This window comes from Oncorhynchus tshawytscha, linkage group LG09 (assembly GCF_018296145.1).
Source record: "Oncorhynchus tshawytscha isolate Ot180627B linkage group LG09, Otsh_v2.0, whole genome shotgun sequence".
Taxonomy (NCBI): Eukaryota; Metazoa; Chordata; class Actinopteri; order Salmoniformes; family Salmonidae; genus Oncorhynchus; species Oncorhynchus tshawytscha.
Genome location: NC_056437.1, coordinates 38,792,937 through 38,812,982, shown reverse-complemented (window position 1 = coordinate 38,812,982; position 20,046 = coordinate 38,792,937). Strand labels below are relative to the sequence as shown.

At 43.5% G+C, this 20,046-nt stretch overlaps 1 protein-coding gene across 5 annotated transcripts in view; it reads right to left on the bottom strand.

The window, feature by feature from the left end:
* Positions 1–1,764: 1,764 nt before the first annotated feature.
* Positions 1,765–20,046, bottom strand: part of LOC112257939 (rab GTPase-binding effector protein 1-like) — a 33,955-nt gene continuing 15,673 nt past the window's right edge. For 3 of the 5 annotated variants that reach the window (XM_042326870.1, XM_042326867.1, XM_024431889.2), the window contains exons 9-20: positions 10,735–11,037; positions 10,474–10,626; positions 9,008–9,112; positions 8,601–8,717; positions 8,268–8,366; positions 7,741–7,881; positions 5,686–5,875; positions 5,076–5,087; positions 4,337–4,392; positions 3,425–3,523; positions 3,198–3,314; positions 1,765–2,452 (exon numbers count right to left, since the gene is read on the bottom strand). In XM_042326870.1, coding sequence (XP_042182804.1) covers positions 2,351–2,452; positions 3,198–3,314; positions 3,425–3,523; positions 4,337–4,392; positions 5,076–5,087; positions 5,686–5,875; positions 7,741–7,881; positions 8,268–8,366; positions 8,601–8,717; positions 9,008–9,112; positions 10,474–10,626; positions 10,735–11,037 — 1,494 coding nt within the window. In that variant the 3' untranslated portion in view covers positions 1,765–2,350. The remainder of the gene's footprint in view (positions 2,453–3,197; positions 3,315–3,424; positions 3,524–4,336; positions 4,393–5,075; positions 5,088–5,685; positions 5,876–7,740; positions 7,882–8,267; positions 8,367–8,600; positions 8,718–9,007; positions 9,113–10,473; positions 10,627–10,734; positions 11,038–20,046) is intronic. The other 2 variants (XM_042326869.1, XM_042326871.1) reach the window with 1 other exon arrangement.

Here is a 20,046-nt window from a genome sequence, read left to right as displayed (position 1 = left end):
TCCAGTTGGAGATGCTGATACTGAATCATGCTTTCAGGGGAGGATGGGACTGACTGAGGATGACCCATGGTATGCTGTGGGTGAGGTAGTAGAATACATTTTACACCACCACAGTTCCTTGTTATACATTTTTTATGATAGGTTTTCTTTCCAGTATGTTTGTTCTCCCTGTTGTGAAGGCATGGTGCCCACCTGGTACAGGATAGGAGTAGCTGAGAGGACCAGATGGTTTATAATAATGCTTTGCTCTGCTTTACGCTGTTTTCCATGACCAAAGTTTTATCCTACATCTTACATGTCAATAAACAATAAAGTCTTATCCTGTTTTTGTCAACAGGGGGAGACATAAGCATATATCACTTGATTTTGATTTTTTCTTGGTTGATTTTTATTTTCAGTTTTTCTGTAAAAATAAAAAATAATAAAAATAATGGTTTATTAATAAACGTTTTGTTATTTTCATGAAATGCTATTAACACATTACTATGTTGGGACCGCTGAAATAAGGGTATCAACAGGGGGATTGTTGGATCCTGTGTTTTACATTATAGCCATTACCATATATATAATTGAATATTATCTGCTGTTGGCTTGTGTGGATGTATGATGTGTTATGCAACATAGCTGACTTGAAACATTGTTAAAAGTATCAGGGCCATGCGACTTTCTCATGATGGAAAAATACAGAGAAGCATGAAGACAGGAACTGTTCAAATTAGTTGGGAGGGGGGCACATTCAGAGCGGGGTGTTGCGAGAACAAGCGGTCTTTTGTTAGATAACAGGAGCCAGGTGCGAGATAACGGTATGGAGCATGAGAGCCTGGATGTTCTTCACATCTATCAACAGAAGCGCCAAGAGGCGGGGACCCGCCTGAGCGCCTGCAATAGGCTGAGCAAGTTTAAACCACGCCCAGTCTCTACTGTGATAGGCCAACAGACGGGTTGGAACTGTCTATCACAGTATAAAGAATACTGTTTTACATACATCCTGTCAGTTCCCTGTTCTGCCCTGCGTGGTATTACAGTGAGCCCGTATATACGAAAGTTGCATTTGCCATTTATTACTTAGCTAATAAAAAATACATAGTATACAATCGGTGACTCATTGTTATATTTATCCTGATACCAGATTTGAATTTACGCAACCCTAACAGTGACAAGGACGGTCGAGTTGTGCGTTCCGAGATGCCGTCTGCGCCGTTATTTGCCTGCTTGTGGGAGGGAAGATACTCAGTTTGAGATACTGTAATGGGCGCGCCTGGCGATCATCACGCTCAAAGTCGCATTGGTCAGTCATTTAGCTCATTCGAACATTCAATCGGACAGTAACTGAATGAATGCCCCGATACCCGCTGCCTGCTTTATATAGATAGCCAAGGCCCCATGACTCAGTCTGTAGGAGTGAACCATTTTTGTGAAAGGGTGGTTTACCTAATACTGTGTATATTCTGTTTACATTGTTATGTACACATATTTCTATGAATCTCCTTCATTAAGTCTTTGCCATAGGCCCAACAGGATGAAAATGAACTACAAAAGCATGGAGAGAGAAAGAGAGAGTAAACCCAAGGGTGTGTGAGTGAGAAACAGTGGGAGCATTTTATTAACCACTTGCAGACATGGCAGAAATTTTGTGGATCCATTTGTTCCCATTACCTGAAAGAAGTTGGAGTTCAGGGTTCCCCAACTGGCGGCCCACAGGCCAAATTTGGCCCGCGGTGATTATATTTGTTGGAAATAAAATACTGTAAAAATGCCAACAAATAAGCTCCAAGTGATTTTAATTTTTGAAATATGTTCCAAAGTATTCCGACACAGAGAGATCTATGTGATGGTATATAAAAACTTAAGCAAGGTTTTAAATGATTGTTTTAGTCAAATATCTGTTTAGACTTCTTGTGGTCAATTTGCCGTCTACAATTATTTGTAATTATGTTCCGACCTCCTGACCATCCACTCAATAAAAAAAAAAATGTCCTGTGGCTGAATCAAGTTGATGATCCCTGTTGTCGAAGAAAGTGCCTTAGAAGGCTACAATATCCAATATCTACAGTAAAAACACAGGACAGATAAACAGGCAGGAATTGCCACTCTGCAGGAAACAGTCATTTAGTTATTTGCAACCTCTTAGTAGTAGTGTTCACTCCTGCCTTGGTATGCTCCAAATCCTCCTGTACAGACAATGTATTTTTTCATCCTCCACCTTGGATTTAGTCTTTATTTAAAAACACCCACACCGCTCTTATCCATCCTGAGCCCTTGCATTGGGGGTGGGGGGGGTAGGAGAATTTCATTAGGCCAGTGAGATAGAGTGGAAGGAGGGGGAATGCAGTTTCTTCAGCCATGGGTATCATGTCTCTGGGAGCTGGCTGATGTCAGTTAAATTGGTGTTGTTGAGGATGGCTCGGATACGGTCGAGAGAGTCAGTCTGTCTGATCCGCTCCAACTGGACCTGAGGGGAAGAGTGTGATTGCATGATTGAATTTACCAGATAACCTAGAACCCTCAAACTCAACTGTGGATCTCTAAGCCAGTTCCACTGTTTTTTCCATTGTTCCCCTCTAATCAGGGACAGATTTAGAACTTGGACAACAGGTGGGTGGAATTAATTATCAGGTAGAACGGAAAACCAGCAGGTTCCAGGCCTCGTATACCCTGGATCTAGAAATACACATACAGCCATGTAGGTTACATCTCACATATCAGGGTCAGCACATCAGAGATAGGGTAAAATAAGCCACTGTCAAATAGTGTTAAAAGCACCAATGAGGTGCTGTATATGGTTGCCGGGGAGGAATATGGTTGCCATGGTAAGAGGTGTACTTTAGCAGTTGGAGTAACATTGCCATAGTAACACCACGATCATGCGGACCTATCAAATGTAAGGTCAGACAAGGTAAAGATCAGTTTTTGTCAAATACAAAGTTATGTCTGAGATCTACATCAAAAATCCTGATCAAATACTTACTTGTAAAATGCGTAAAAGTAAGCGCTTATCTATTTCTAGGGGAAGGCATGCATTGCTTACCAATGGAAGCGGAATGGTCGTACATAACCTTTAATACATAATTGGAGGTGTATTTGCTGTCCTATATCTATGAATGTTAAACACTCCAGTCTGAAAACAAAAACTTAAGTAACCAGTTTGCGATCTCAAACTGGTTGCCATGGTAACCATGTGGCATTGCGGTCCGTACCTGGAGGTTCTGGGAGAGCTTGACAAAGTCCCTCTGCACCTGCTCACTGACGTCCAGCTCCGTCTGCAAGCGCTGTGCTTTGTCCTTCTCATCCAAAGCCTGAGCCTCCAGGGAAGTCTGCCCCCCCACACACAGAGACACACACAGTATCACTACTCCCACAGGATGTTGAGACTTATCACAGATAGGTGAGAAAGGAACAGCAGTGGCCAGTTTTAACCTCTGACCTTGGTTGTGGTGAGATCTCTGAGCTGCTCCTCAAGACTGCTCTTCAGACCCTGGACACTCGCTAATGTCTTGCTCTTCTCTGCCAAGCTGCTCTCCAGCTGGGAAAATAGCACATCAATCAGGCTTATTAATAACTACTGGCACAAATAGTCTAGTACCAAACTTGAAGTCCTCCTGACTTCAGTCTGGGGAGGCTGCTAGATGTCAGCACGATGCGTCGATAATGAAAGGGGCTGTGCCTTAGTGGTTCTCCTTTGTCTTTCTCACTCAAACACCCACATGGACATCCACACAGTCCCCGAGATCCGCCTCCCTCCTTTACATGTGTTGGATTTTCAAATCCAACCCCCCAGGAAAAAAAACCATTTAAGAGAACCAATCAATGCGTCCACTCTCGAAAAGAGTGGAATATGGAATTATAACTGCCACCTGTCCAGAACAGTGCGGCACCGATCCTCTTGCTGTGTCACGTGGTCTGCACGCCAACAAGGCTACAAACAGTCTGCATTGCAAAACAATGTTAAGCCAGTGGCCTCCAACCCTGGTCCTGGTAGAGTTAGGTGCACAGGCTTTTGTTCCAGCTCAGAACTCAAACGTCAAATTCAACTAAACATCAAGACCTTCGTTAATTCAGTTGTGTACATATAAGGCTTGAGCCAAAGCCTACACACCTTGTAGCTCTACACATCTATGGTCAGTGACCACTGATATTGGCCAGGAGTTATTCACATTGTTGATGGTAAATAAAAATCACTCACACCTACATTTGTTCATCTTATTCCACACATTTCAAAACAGCAACTACTACTCTAACAAGCCAGTGATTTTAGGCCTAAACTGGGATTATGTTATTGAAGGCAGCCACTCAAGGAAATCTGACTTCACATGCAGACTCCCTATAGTTCATTTACCTGTTCTTTCGCATCTTTCACGCGCTCCAGCTCGGTTTTCAGACTCGAGAATGACGCTGGCGGAAGGAGAGAAAAGAGATAGAAGGCTTATTACAGTGCCATTATGATGGTAAATCAGAACATCGACCTCACACATGCGTTCTATCATTCTAATGTGGCAAATGACTCATCACTCATGAATAATGAATTAGCACGGTTTGCCAAGGGGAGTGATGTGTGGGCTACTAAGCAAGCAAACACAGTGCTCCTCCAAACTATTCGACTGACACAAAGAGCAATCAAGGAAGTGTTGATAACTTGGGCCAGAATTCAGCCATTGCAGAACATGGGTTTTCTGCACTGCACATTAAGCAGTGTATTTCATTTGAACATTTCTGAAAACAAAATAGACAAAAACAAAGCTGTGATGCCACATGAATGGTATTCCTAGCAGTGAGGCATGTTATTTTATCATACCCATGCTGACTAAGAAGAGCGATGTGAATGGCTAAGACATTGAGCAAGGTACTTAACCCAAATCGCACCTGTAAGTCGCTTTGGATAAGAGCATCTGCCAAATGACTAAAATGTATGTCGTGTGACATCCATAATATTAAAAATTCCTACATCAATTTGGCATGCAACATGTTCAAAAAATTACTGCAGCGAGTGAGTTTCTGTGTCCTACAGTCATTAGTCCAACATTTACAGCATTAACACACACAGCCTCAGTAGGTTTGCCAGACAGTGTTTTTCGTACCTTCCAAGATGTCTGAACAATCACCAACCGAGAAAAAAGGACAGGAGAAAAAGATAGGTTTGAGAGGGTACAAAGGAAAGGAGGAAGAAAAACATCTTCAGAAAATGTGAAAGCCTGGGTCTTTTATGAAGTTCAAAGGAAAATCAGAGTTCAGTTGCGCTGAAGAGTTCATTATGGGACCGTGAAGCTGAACACTTGCTCAGCACGTTTTATCCCTTAACTACTCAAATGTGTACTAATGACACAACTAAGTCATACAAGTTTGAGCTAACGGTGATATTTAGCATCTTCGGCTCTTGGAAAATGCAACTTCGAAGACTTTCTTTATTGCTCGTATTCACTCTCTGCACCTACAGTTTCCTCATTGGGTGTCCAGACATCTCAACTCAGAGCCATAGATAAACATTACACCTGCCCAGTAAATACAGATCAAAATTATACTTTTGGTAAATCTGGCACATGAATCAATAGATATCTTGATTAATGAGCATGAGGATTATAGCGCAACTAAGTAACTTTTCATGAATGCCAAATATACATCCATGGTTCTTCTCACCCTTCTCTGACCTATCCTTGTGTCAAGCCTCGGGAATGGGAAGGGGAGCCTCACCTTTCTCCTCCTTGTAGCCCTCTATCTCCATCTGTAGTGTGTCCTCCAGGTTCTCTTTGAAGCACTGCTCTGCCTGGAGCTGCTCCTTCAGGAACAGGATCTCCGCCTTCAGCTTCTCTTCTAGGTGGTCTGCAGCCGTGCGGACCGCAACTATGTCCTCCCGCAATTGCAGCACCAGTGGTTGTAGTTCCTAGAGGGCAGCAGAAATAGTTGCACGTACCAATTTAAGTGAGTCACACTAGGTATAAATGGTGAAAGAATTACCTGATGGGCATGTAACTAGCTCGATGGTGTGAACCAGAGATGGTAGTCTGCTTCTGAGGACTGTGCATGTGGAGAAGTGTATGGTGATGATTTACTCATACATTTCAGTTGCTTCCACCCCTTTTATACTGGTTACTCTGTTCTTCCAAGATTTTTGTTTTCTTCATTTACTCCAACGTATTCCTATTTCTATTCCTCATTTTAAAAGCTATTAAGTAATTGAATACTGCAATATGAGTTTATATGGGATGAAAAAAAATAATCAGTTAGGTGGTTACGAGGGTTTAGCTACCGCACTTTCATCAAGGTTTGGATTCAATCTAAAGACTTGTTCATGTCAAAGCGGTCAAGAAATACACTATAGAATCTTTATCACCCCTGAAGGGCCCTAGTATGCTGTCCCCTGTCAGTTCATCAAACAAAGTCAGTGATATATTATCTGGTCAGACAAGTGGATTGTTTCAGTTCTGAAAGACAGATTCTGTGCAGGTCTGCTAGACCTTTACAATTCCAGGAGAAGTATTTAACATCTCAGGAACCACATCAACATGACGCTCCTATAATGTGTGCAGAATCAGTGCATCTGGAACGCAACCAAAGTCTTAGAATATGACAAAGCTAAATCTAGGCTTAAAATATACACTATATTACTGTGGTTTTCTTCTTTGTCAATGCTAAGAAAGCATGGTATGTAAGCATTGGGGGGAAATTAAGAGCCTGGATGGTTCTTGCAATGAACTCGTGTTTATTATTCAGATGTCAAGAGACATTCTGTAAATCTATGAATGTGTGTGACAAAATACATACAAAAATCGAGGGCTATGGTTTACAGTATTGAGATGCGCCTTGTGACAGCCCTGAATTTTTCTGAACCGTCTCAGTGCTTCTCCTTCCAATAGGGCGCTTTCCCTTTAATTCCCAATTAAATAGCCAGCATCAGCTGCGCAAAAGTGGGGTTGTGATGAAGACGTGGATGAGGATGTGTTCAACCCTCAGTTCCCGAAGCTTCTCTATTCCATTTCTTTTGTTGCCGTTAAACGTGTGTTTTGTAGCCTAATAGAGTTTACCCAGGATCGGATCCACTCTTTGTGTCCGTGGACTACACCTCTCTGTTCTTCGTGGCCTTTCTCCGCTGGAGATCTGTTGGCGGATTGGATTGTCTGACTGACCGACTGACTGCAACCTTTTTGTATACAGTATTTCATTTGTTTTGATGTCATGTATACGGTGATGATTTATGTAGTTAGTTGTAGTTGAGGACTTAGTAAGAGTTGATACGCTTTAAAGTTCTGTGGTAAAATAATTGTTATATTGATTGTATGATTAATACTGGGTTTACGCTACACTTGAATGAACGGACAAACATTGCGTGACAAAGGTCACGGAAGTTCCCTGAACTCCTTTACCGGGCTGGACTCTTTTTAGGCCCGAGGTACAGGACATTTCTAGAAGAACCAGAACTCATTGTGATATTATTATATGTGTGTGTAATCATTGATGTTGCTAATACAACCCACGCAAAAGAATATAGTTGTTTTTGAAGTTCTTTCCAAGGTTTTAAGGGTTTATGAAAAGTTTATTTCCATCCTGACTTTTGCATAAGTCCTTTGTATTGGTGTAGACTTGAAGGACCAGATGGGACTCATTCCCTCCCAAACCAAAAGGAGAAACCAATGTTTTCTCTGGTAGGCACAACCTACCTGGCACCCCTATAAATAATAACCTCAAGTCAAAACCGTTACAGCCTGAGAGCAATTCTCAAAACGGTGTCTGTGAATGATTGTCTCGTACTTGCACAGTGGTGGGTAGTTTGAAGTCCTCCTGCTGCTGGAGAGATAAGTGGAGTCGGTGTTTGCCTGTTAGGCTGTCGTTGTCCCTCTGCAGTCTGCTCAGTTCGTCTGCCACCTGCTCCCTAGACTGCATCAGCACTGCCTGGTTATGGCAAAAACAGCACTCCATCAAATCATGTCATCACCCTCTTTCCTCCTGATGATTCAATGTACTGTAAAATGGAACTGCCGACCACAGTCTTCAGGTGTGATTCACTGGCAAATAGAGGCCAAACGTCTGCCATCTGGCAGAACACTCCATCACATTTCCACCAGCTCTATCTCTTTGGCAGGAGAAACATCCTCCTTAATTCCAAAAAAAAGCCAGTTGCATCACTAAATCAAAGGCACATGCAGTGATGGAATGTCCAAATGCTTTGGCTGCCATCTTTTTTTTACAGTCTTTCTGGCATAGACAGACATTATTAAGACACTGGAGGGCCAAACAAAGGCTATATTGAGAGGGTGTAGTAGAGACGTGCTGCTCACCATCTGTTCCTGTGTGTTCCTCTTGGCCTGACTGAAGGCCTCCTGTAGTGTGTTGAGCAGCAACTCCGACTCGTGGACTCTCTGCATGAGAGCAGCGACCTGAGACACAAAGAAAGAAATCAGCAGGCTCCAAGGGATAACTGAGCAAACATACAATCTACAGAAAAGGAATGATGTATGCTGATTTATCCACATTCCAACAGGGAGCATTGTACAATCTTTGAAGATTATAACTAACTACTCAAACAACGTAAGAGCTATGCATAAAGATTACTTTACGCTTTTTGCATAAGAACTCTGAATTGTGCGTATGTGTGTGTAATCAGGACAGACCTTGGCAGTGGTTTCCTCGTTTCCCTTCTTCACAGAGTCCTCCAGCTCATGTTTTTCACTCAGGGTTCTCTCCAGCTGGTCGTTGGCCTGCCGCAGCATCACCTGGAGCTTCTTTACCTGAGAAGTACCAGAGAAATGAATGGGAGAGATCGGCACCAGTTAACACACTAAATCAGATGGTGCAAATATTTTCTATTCATTTAGGATTCTTGTCGACATATTTATTCGAATTCATATAGCCACACAACATATGCCATTGAATATGGAAAGACTAAAGATCACATTTATCTATAATCTATAATAAAGGACTTTGATTTTGAGATTTACCTTCCCTTTAAGTATCTTTGGCATTTAGTAAAGATTTCAGAAAGTCCAACTGTAATGGAGTGTCTCAGGGAGGGAGTTACCTGATCACGTGTCTCTGCCTCCTGGCCCTGGATGACTTGCAGCTGTTTCTCGTAGTTGGAGCACATGTCACACCGCCGGCCCAACTTCCTCCCTGCGTTCTTCACCTAGTGACAGACGGCCAAGAAACCACTTAGGAGGAATACCACATGGTAAATACGTCTAGGAGAAAGATGTATATAGAAACTGTGGGCTGTCCATGAGTGCAGACTAAACTGTACACATTTCATAGCAGTGTGAAGATTGTTTACTTTATTCTACAGTACCATTTCAACACTTAGCCTACATTGTATTTCTCCATTAGCCGGTAATAGCCGGCTTTTGGCCGATAAAAAAATTGAAGAGCTGATTAATCAAATTGGCGCCAGACAAATTGTCCAGGAGACAAAATAATGATTTTTTGCCTATTCATTGATGGAAATACATTTGACTGATCATGCTTATCGGACTAATTAATTGCAGAATTTAGGGGAATGAAATTGGCACGTGTGCAGCATACACATGGTACCTTTGAGTATAAAATCTGTCAGACAGTGCAAGAGCTGCTGCTGCATCTCAAACAGCAAATGTTTTTACTACATATGAGTCAAGTCTTACCTTGCTTCAAAGCAGCCTAGCCAAAATCAGAACATATCCATGAAAGCAATCATTTTATATAAACTTTCTTTCATTGTCCAGTAGCCCAAAGCACAATCCTAGTCATATTAGCAACCCATGCTGGTTGTTGCATATTAGATCTCCCCTCTAAATTTCAAATAGATATTTTTCTCTCTGTCACAAACCGCTCACATGTGCAGTTGGCTTTTGAGAGTTTTCCAGCTAATTGCATTATGGAATGAACATTTGCGCTGTAGCCTACAGTCTTGTGCGTTTATGTGAAAAAAATGTTTTTGGGATTGTGGGTGAACAGGGAGTACATGTGGTGACTAAGTACACACCCCTGAGGGGCCCCAGTGTTGAGAGTCAGCGTGGAAGACGTATTGTTGCCTACCCTCACCACCTGGGGGCAGCCTGTTAGAAAGTACAGGATCCAGTTGCAGAGGGAGGTGTTTAATCCCAGGGTCCTCAGATTAGTGATGAGTTTAGAGGGAACAATGGTGTTGAATGCTGAGCCGTAGTCAATGAACAGCATTCTCACATAGGTGTTCCTTTTGTCTAGGTGGGCGAGCACTGTGAGTGGACGCCCTAATCAGGTTAAGCACCCAATGCATATGGTTCGGTTCTCAAATACCCGGTCAATTAAAACACTGCCTGTCAAATACCCGGCACCACATTTTCCTAACGGAAACCCTGCTTGGTAATAAGTGGTACTTAGTGGTGATTTTGAACCAATGTGAATATGGAATTACAAGCCAACAACTGTTACCATGTAAACAAGGTTTAGAGTACAATATCGAACTGGAAAACAAAGCCCAACGAAAACCTCATACAATTTAAATGAACCAAAACACTATGAAAACTGTCTGACCTCTTGCTGTAGCAGGTTCCACTCCTGGTCGCTGACCAACCGGTAGCCTGATGGGGAAAGGAAGGCGGTGTCGGGGGCGTGAGAAATGCTGGACATCAGCGAGGCCGTCTCCTCCTGCTCCGGTGTCATGGCCTTGATGGCCTTCTCCTGGTCCTGGATCATATCAAATTACTTAAATTATTACTTAAAACTGCATGTAAAAAAAAACTATACATTTTACAGACGCAATAAATGAAAGTATAATAAAGGTTGATTTAAGACCTTGGTGAGGAGGAAGTGGCCGGCCGTCAGCTGGATGGAGCTGACCGATAGTGTGTCCCCAAAGCCCGCCAGGCCCTCAGAGGCCCCGCAGTCCGCCCCCACCAGGGGCCCAAATTCGGACTCGTCCAGATGGCTGGCCGACTTAGCCTTATGGTTGTGGCCCCCCAGGCCCTGGAGACCGGGAGAGGAACCCAGGCTGTCTGTGGACTGGACCCTCCGCAGGCAGTCTTTGTAGGAGTCCAAGGGGCCCCCTGCCACCAGGTCTGTGTCTAAGGAGTACATGGAGCCGTGGGCACTGTGGTGCTGGAGGAGAAAAGAGGGAGTAAGAGAGTGGTTGTAATGACGAGAAGTAGATGAGTAGCACCTCAGGCTGCATTTACACTGGAAGCCCAATTCAGATCTTTTGCTTATCTTTTGCTTATCTGAAATGCACTTTCCCCAGTGTTTGATAGTGGTTGCTGTCCGCGGTTCTGAAGCGCCTTTTCCTAGACCATGTTGCGATGTGCCTAATAGCAAAGTTAACCAGCATATTGGTGTTGAGAAAAATGAGGTGGAGGCAGCAGTGAAGAGAGAAGAAACCGCAACTTAAGTCTGCAATCAATAGCCTAACTTAAATGTGCCTGGCTTTATGAATCATCAATACATCTACAGAAGTAAGACAGATCCTGCTTCTGTTGGCTGTTTGAGTGTTTGTTTAATAGCCTACAGATTGTGAGCACACCAAGCCTCATGCAACGACCTATCAAGTAAATAATTTCACAAAATTGGCTGTTTTTAATCTTTGCTTTTCTGCAATAAAGGCTTTACTTTTTCTTTCATTAGAACAGCCTCTAGTATTATTTATAATTTATCTAGTGTTGCTTACAATGTTCCAAATTGTCCGAAAAATTACAACGCTCTTTTCTTGATCTCCTTATTATTACTATTAATAATATTTTTATAATAATAATAATAAATAATAATAATAAGTAATGTCATTATCATTAGTAGGGCTCTCTGGAGCATGTTTTCATCAAGGATCTCCCTGTACTTTGCTCTGTTCATCTTTTCCTCAAACCTGACTAGTCTCCAAGTCCCTGCACTGAAAAACATCCCACAGCATGATGCTGCCACCATGGTTCACTGTAGGAATGGTGCCAGGTTTCCTCCAGATGTGACGCTTGGCATTCAGACCAAAGAGTTCAGTCTTAGTTTCATCAGAGTTCTTTAGGTGCCGTTTGGCAAATTCCAAGCGGGCTGTCATGTGCCTTTTACTGAGGAGTGGCTTCGTCTGGCCTGAAAGGACTGATTGGTGGAGTACTGCAGAGATGGTTGTCCTTCTGGAAGGTTCTGCCATCTCCACAGAGGAACTCTAGAGCTCTGTCAGAGTGACCATCGAGTTCTTGGTCACCTCCCTGACCAAGGCCAACTCTAGGAAGAATCTTGGTGGTTCCAAACTTCTTCCATTTAAGGATGGTGGAGACCACCGTGTTCTTGGGGACCTCCAATGCTGCAGAAATGTTTTTGTACCATTCCGAGATCTGTGCCTCGCCAAAATCCTGTCGTCTCGGACAATTCCTTCATCCTCATGACTTGGTTTTTGAACTGAAATGCACTGTCAACTGTAGAACCTTAGGAGTGTGCCTTTCCAAATCATGTTTAATCAATTGAATTTACCACAGGTGGACTCCAAGTTGTGGAAACATCAAGGATGATCAATGGAAACAGGATGCACCTAAGCTCAATTTCAAGTCTCATAGCCAATGGTCTGAATACTTATGTAAATAAAGTGTGTATTTAATACATTTGCAAAAATTTCTAAAAACACCCGTTTTCGTTTTGTCACTATGGGGTATGTGTGTAACAGTGGCGCAGTAACCTAAGGCGCTGCATCTCAGTGCAAGAGGCATCACTATAGTACCTGGTTTGAATCCAGGCTGTATCACATCCAGCCATGATTGGGAGTCCCATAGGGAGGCGCACATTGGCCCAGCGTCGTCTGGGTTTGGCCGTCATTGTAAATAATATTTTTTTCTTAATTGACTTGCCTAGTTAAAAGTTCCATGTAAAAAATATATTGATGAGGACATTATTTTTTAAATCCATTTTAGAATAAGGCTGTAACGTAACATATGGAAAAAGTCAAGTGGTCTGAATACTTTCCGAATGCATTGTATATAGGCTACTGTATCAATTAATCATTCATGAAATGCAATCAAGCATTTTAGTTGAAATAAAGTGAGCCTTGACCAATTAGCTTAAATAATAAATAAACAGTTCTATTTCTGAAATTGCATTAATGAATGCGACTGTTTAGACTTTGCTGTAATAAAGGCTTAGCAAAAAACCTTACAGACTCTCTGGTAACCTTATATTTGATTTATTGTTGTTTACATTGTTCCAAACAGTCAGAAAAAGTATATTGTAATCTATACAGCACCTGTTGCTGGACAGTCAGAAAAATATATAGGATATAGAAAAAATACAATTTTGGTTCTTCGGGTGGCTGTGTAAACACAGAAAGAGAGAAGAGGGAGAGAAAGTGCTGTGGGGATGTGCTGTGGTTGAGCGATGGCAAAACTGCAGTGTCAAGATTGGAAATTAAAGGTGTATTGTCAGCAGAGAATAGTGCTTTTAACATGCTTTAGACCAATTTCTTGAATACTTATGTCAGGAATTCTCCAAGCCACTTAAGGAGATAGCATTTCAGACCACAATTGACCATGCTTGTCACAGAGGATTAGGTGGAAAAGTGAACATTCTACCGTCACAGAGAAGTCATTGTGAAGACGTGGAGTTAATATCCTGAGTTTATGGCCACTCCAGTCCTCAGTTCTCTCTCTTTGTACATCATCACACAACAGACGTCAGAGTGTGCAACAGAATGTACTATCTATACTCGGTTTGTTGTTTTAATGAAATGGTTGTAAATAGTTTAAAATCATAGCTCAAGTTTTTATTGCTACAGATTCCGCAACACGGTTAGCTTTCATGGCTGGGACTGCAAGTTTGTGCGCCGGATTACTGTTAACACTGGAACCGCCATAATCAAACGACAATGGCCTCTGACCTTTGTAAATAAAAAAAATGCAAGTTACTTCACAATCAAAATGTAAATTAGGCTTAACTGAATGATGAGGGCGAAGAGGTCAATTTAAATTTAGAACAATAGTGTGATGAGTTTGTGTAATGCCCATTTATCATTATTGGCGCTTATGTTAATTTGACCGTGTGCCTTGCAGGTTGATACGCGCACCAGCGACTCCTGTGGCGGGCCGGGCGCAGTGCGCGCTAACCAAGGTTGCCAGGTGCACGGTGTTCCTCCGACACATTGGTGCGGCTGGCTTCCGGGTTGGATGGCGCTGTGTTAAGAAGCAGTGCGGCTTGGTTGGGTTGTGTATCGGAGGACACATGACTTTCAACCTTCGTCTCTCCAGAGCCCGTACGAGAGTTGTAGCGATGAGACAAGATAGTAGCTACTAAAACAATTGGATAGAAAAAGGGGTAAAATTCTAAAAAAAAGGATTGTAAAGGAAACTAAAACATGCTACGTGTTGCAGTAGACCTTTAGAATATTGCTAAAAATATCCTTGACTCTATCCAAGTTGATGAGCAGGAAACAAACGTGTAATCTGATGAGTGACAATATTATTATTTGTCAAATTGTACATGAAGAGATGGGTGCATTTTGTAATTGACAGACGCAGGGAAAAGATCACCACTTCATCCAATCGTCCTTCAGAGTCAGATGCAGGTAAAATATTGATTTCTGTATAGTATCAGAATGAGCACATTCTGCCGTTTCTGACACTTACCTTTGTCAAATAATTCTCACAATTCAAGAGGTGCAACCCTTTCCAAAATCCACTTAACGAAAATATACGTGTTGTCCATGCCTTCAGCACATGAACACTTGCGAGGCCTCATTGCTCTGACTACATAGCAAAAAACTAGTAACAAACTTAAAATAGCTTATTTTTTGTCCCCTCAGGAATCAAATCAGAGAGTGAGTACAACATACAATGTTCACAATGGCAAGCCGGACCAAATTAATGGATGCACTGACAGCATTGCAAATGTTGCAGACACACCAAGACAGTAGTGAAGAGAGCACGACAAATTCCCCCTCAGGAAACTAAAAAGATTTGGCATGGGTCCTGAGATCCTCAAAAGGTTCTACAGCTGCAACATTGAGAGCACTGGTTGCATCACTGCCTGGTACGGCAATTGCTCAGCCTCCGGCCGCAAGGCACTACAGAGGGTAGTGCGTACGGCCCAGTACATCACTGGGGATAAGCTGCCTGCCATCCAGGATCTCTAGCCAGGCGGTGTCAGAGGAAGGCTCTAAAAATTGTCAAAGACCACAGCCACCCCAGTCATAGACTGTTCTCTCTACTACCGCATGGCAAGCGGTACCGGAGTGCCAAGTCTAGCACAAAAAGGCTTCAACAGTTTTTACCTCCAAGCCATAAGACTCCTGAACAGGTAATCAAATGGCTACCCAAACTACACTGCTAAAAAAAATAAAGGGAACACTTAAAGAACACAATGTAACTCCAAGTCAATCACACTTCTGTGAAATCAAACTGTCCATTTAGGAAGCAACACTAATTGACAATAAATTTCACATGCTGTTATGCAAATGGAATAGACAGGTGAAAATTATAGGCAATTAGCAAGACACCCCCAATAAAGGAGTGGTTCTGCAGGTGGTGACCACAGACCACTTCTCAGTTCCTATGCTTCCTGGCTGATGTTTTGGTCACTTTTGAATGCTGGCGGTGCTTTCACTCTAGTGGTAGCATGAGACGGAGTCTACAACCCACACAAGTGGCTCAGGTAGTGCAGCTCATCCAGGATGGCACATCAATGCGAGATGTGGCAAGAAGGTTTGCTGTGTCTGTTAGCGTAGTGTCCAGAGCATGGAGGCGCTACCAGGAGACAGGCCAGTACATCAGGAGACGTGGAGGAGGCCGTAGGAGGGCAACAACCCAGCAGCAGGACCGCTACCTCCGCCTTAGTGCAAGGAGGAGCAGGAGGAGCACTGCCAGAGCCCTGCAAAATGACCTCCAGCAGGCCACAAATGTGCTTGTGTCTGCTCAAACGGTCAGAAACAGACTCCATGAGGGTGGTATGAGAGCCCGACATCCACAGGTGGGGGTTGTGCTTACTACAGCCCAACACCGTGCAGGACATTTGGCATTTGCCAGAGAACACCAAGATTGGCAAATTCGCCACTGGCGCCCTGTGCTCTTCACAGATGAAAGCAGGTTCACACTTAGCACGTGACAGTCTGGAGACGCCATGGAGAACGTTCTGCTGCCTGCAACATCCTCCAGCATGACCGGTTTGGCGGTGGATCAGTCATGGTGTGGGGTGGCATTTCTTTGGGGGGCCGCACAGCCCTCCATGTGCTCGCCAGAGGTAGCCTGACTGCCATTAGGTACAGAGATGAGATCCTCAGACCCCTTGTGAGACCATATGCTGGTTGGCCCTGGGTTCCTCCTAACGCAAGACAATGCTAGACCTCATGTGGCTGGAGTGTGTCAGCAGTTCCTGCAAGAGGAAGGCATTGATGCTATGGACTGGCCCGCCCGAATATTTCATTCATTCAGATCTAGGATGTGTTATTTTAGTGTTCCCTTTATTTTTTTGAGCAGTGTATTTGCATTGTGTGCCCCCCCAGCCCTCTTACACTGCTGCTACTCTGTTTATCATACATGCAGTCACTTTTACTATACATTCATGTACATACTACCTCAAATCAGTCCGACTAACTAGCCTCGCTACTGTTATTTTCCACTGTTGTGTTTATTTCTTTACTTACCTATTGTTCACCTAAAACCTTTTTTGCACTGTTGGTTAAAGCCTGTAAGTAAGCATTTCACTGTAAGGTCTACAGTACGTACACCTGTTGTATTCGGCGCACGTAACAAATTAACTTAGATAATTTAGATGAGTTGGAGTCAAAAGGAGGATCGGATATTGAGCTTGAAATCAACGTTGTTGATGAAGAGTCTTCATCCGATTCTGACTTCAACTGCCACGGTTAGACAGGAGTCTGGGAGGGATGGCACGGTTTGGGTGGAAAGTGTGACAAGAGCGCAGAATATTCTCACAGAGAGTAGGCCTTACACATCACGCAAAGACACAAATTGCCAGTGCACTTAACATGCAGATGTTGCAGCACATTGGAGATTGTGCCGTCGCTAATGCGCACAGAAAAGGAAACCGTACCTAGGACATGTCCATGAATGAACTCAAAGCATTTATTACACTCTTGTATGTCCGTAGAGCATACAGCGGAAAGAGCATGATGTGGAGTCATTTTGGTCTGATAGGTATAGGGTGGGCTTTTTCCAGAGACCATGCCACACAACTGCTTAAAGACAGATTATGCGACACTTGTGTTACGATGACAAGGAGACATCACCAATACGTGTGCAGACAGACAAGTTTGTCGCCGTCTCAGACACCTTGAAAAGTCGTGACGGATTTCTTTGCTTCTTACAAGCCAGGAGAGAACGTAACGGTTGATGAACAACTGTTCTCAACAAAAGCTCAGTGCCATTTTACAGGAAAGATTAAACCATGCCAGCGGGTGAGTGACAGACTGTGGTTTTAAAACTGGGAGCCTTACAAAATGGGCAAAGGCAGAAAGGTGACCATGGACAACTTCTTCACATCAATTTCCCTGGCAGACAAGTTGATTGCAAAGCATACCAGCGGAGCTGTACTGTACATCAGTGAGAGAGAGTGGTAAGGCAATACTTGTGGTGTACAGATATAAAATGAACTAAAGTGTTTGGATCCTCAGCACCTTGCATCCCACTGTTGCCATCTGCCATATACAGATAGCCTTTCCATTTGCCAAACACCAAATATTATCTACTTTTATTACATTAATATTATTCTATATAATTATAACCTATATTATATTCTATAGGTTGGTGTGGATGCACTCGACGAGATGGCAAGACTGTACTCTGTAAAAGAAGATACTAGCCGCTGGCCTGTAGCAGTGTTCTACAAAGTGCTCGACATGGCTGTTATCAACGCGCACATGTTGTACAAGCAATGCCTTGACAAGACAGTCAGCTGGAGAGACTTCATCATGGATCTGGCATGTGAGCTTCGTGAGAACCACATGAACAACAAGAAAGAAACTACAGCCGCCAAGCAGGCAGCAGGTCCTGCTCTCCCTCTTCCCCAAGCACCACAGCTACCACTCTAGAAAAAGACGAAAATGTCACGTCGGCAGGTGCACACGTCGGCAGCCCCGAAGCTGTGTGCTGACTGTGGACCCGAAGCATAAAGAGAAGACGAGATTGAAACATGCATAAGGGCCGGTGTATAAGGGCACAATACAGTGTCTGATAAAAAAAAAAAGTCATTTGTTGATTTTATCTTGTCATTAATATATCTTTATGAAATTCATCCTTTACAATACAGACTATTTATCAAGCGTGTTTGCGCACCTTGCTAGTTGATATGCATCTGATGCATATGCTAAAGGAGACGCCCAGCAACGTTCTCTAGCGGATACTTATATGCTGAAAGGCCAGGCGGTTCTAGTGTTAAGTAGCAGTTAGCTGCTAGCATTCATAAAAAAACTGAGCAAGCTAACGCTAGCAGTGCTAGCCCACCGGTGTTAGTTATCCACAGCTGGGCACAAATGCTTAAGGTGTGAGATGATTTCCACACAATCACAAGGTGAAGATAAGGTCGAACTGACAAATTAACAAGGATTTGTCTGCCCTAAATGCACCACCAAGAGGCTGAGAGGAAGAGATCCTCCGGCTGCGAGAAAAGGATAATCTGCTTTCTAAGTACACCGAACTCGCTGTAGCCCAAGCAAACCCAATCGCAGTTATAAATGCCTCCTATTGCAAAGCTGTCGATGAGTCGGGCGGCAGTGATCTGTCCCAAGCCAACAGACAGATGTCAACCTCAATTTGCAGCCCATGGGAGACTGGACACTCGCAAGGCGTAGGAGATCGGGGAGGCAGTCTGGCCACCCTTCATCTACCCGATCCAGCTATCAAACAGCTTTGGCCCACTTGAGACGGACCTACCAGCCCCGGGAGTCAGCATGGATCCTGGGAGTATACCATCAGCCGGCGGCCTCCCTGTGGCACCCTCCCTCACGGCCACCACAGTTCTGTCTTGAGTATGTGACCTGCTGAAGGGTTTCGGGCCATCTTCCACCTTGCTGGGGTTTCCGACACCATCTGCTGTTGCGGGTGCGAAAAGTCTGGCTGGCTTGGCTCGAAGCCTTCATCCGCCCTGCCCGAGGCAGTCCCATCCTGCTCCCCCTCTTCCTTCTCCATTGGATTCCATCACAACCACCATCATTGTGGGCATCTTGATGGTGAGAGATTTTGGCCTGCCTACAGTCTGTGTTGACGGACCAAGAGCCACTGACACCCAGGAGCCGGTGTCCATGACATCAACTCCCTCCTGCCCAAGGTTCTGGCCAACCTCTCCAATATTGACACCATCGTCAATCACATACACTACCAGTCAAAAGCTTGGACACAACTACTCATTCAAGGGTTTTTCTTTATTTTTACTATTTCTTACATTGTAGAATAATAGTGAAGACATTAAAACTATGAAATAGCACCTTGTCCTGTTGAAAAACAAATGATAATCCCACTAAACGCAAACTAGATGGGATGGTTTATCGCTGCACAATGGTGTGGTAGCATGCTGGTTAAGTGTGCCTTGAATTCTAAATAAATCACAGACAGCATCACCAGCAAAGCACCCCACACCTCCTCATCCATGCTTCACGGTGGGAACCACACATGTGGAGATCATCCATTCACCTACGCTGCGTCTCACAAAGACAGCGGTTGGAACCAAAAATCTCAAATTTAGACTCATCGGACCAAAGGACAGATGTCCACAAGTCTAATGTCCATTGCTTGCGTTTCTTGGCACAAGCAAGTCTCGTCTTATTGGTGTACTTTAGTAGTGGTTTCTATGCAGCAATTTGACCATGAAGGACTAATTCACTCAGTCTCGTCTGAACCGTTGATGTTGAGATGTGTCTGTTATTTGAACTCTGAAGCATCTTTTGGGGTCTGCAATTTCTGATGCTGGTAACTAATGAACTTATCTTCTGCAGCAGATGTAACTCTGGTTCTTCCTTTCCTGTGGCAGTCCTCATGAGAACTAGTTTCATCATAGAGCTTGATGTTTTTTTGCGACTGCACTTGAAGAAACGTTCAAAGTTAATTAAATGTTCCACAGTAAGACATAAGTCAGTCAAAGTAATAATGCCCAGTCATTTCTCTTTGCTTATTTGAGCTGTTCTTGCCATAATAT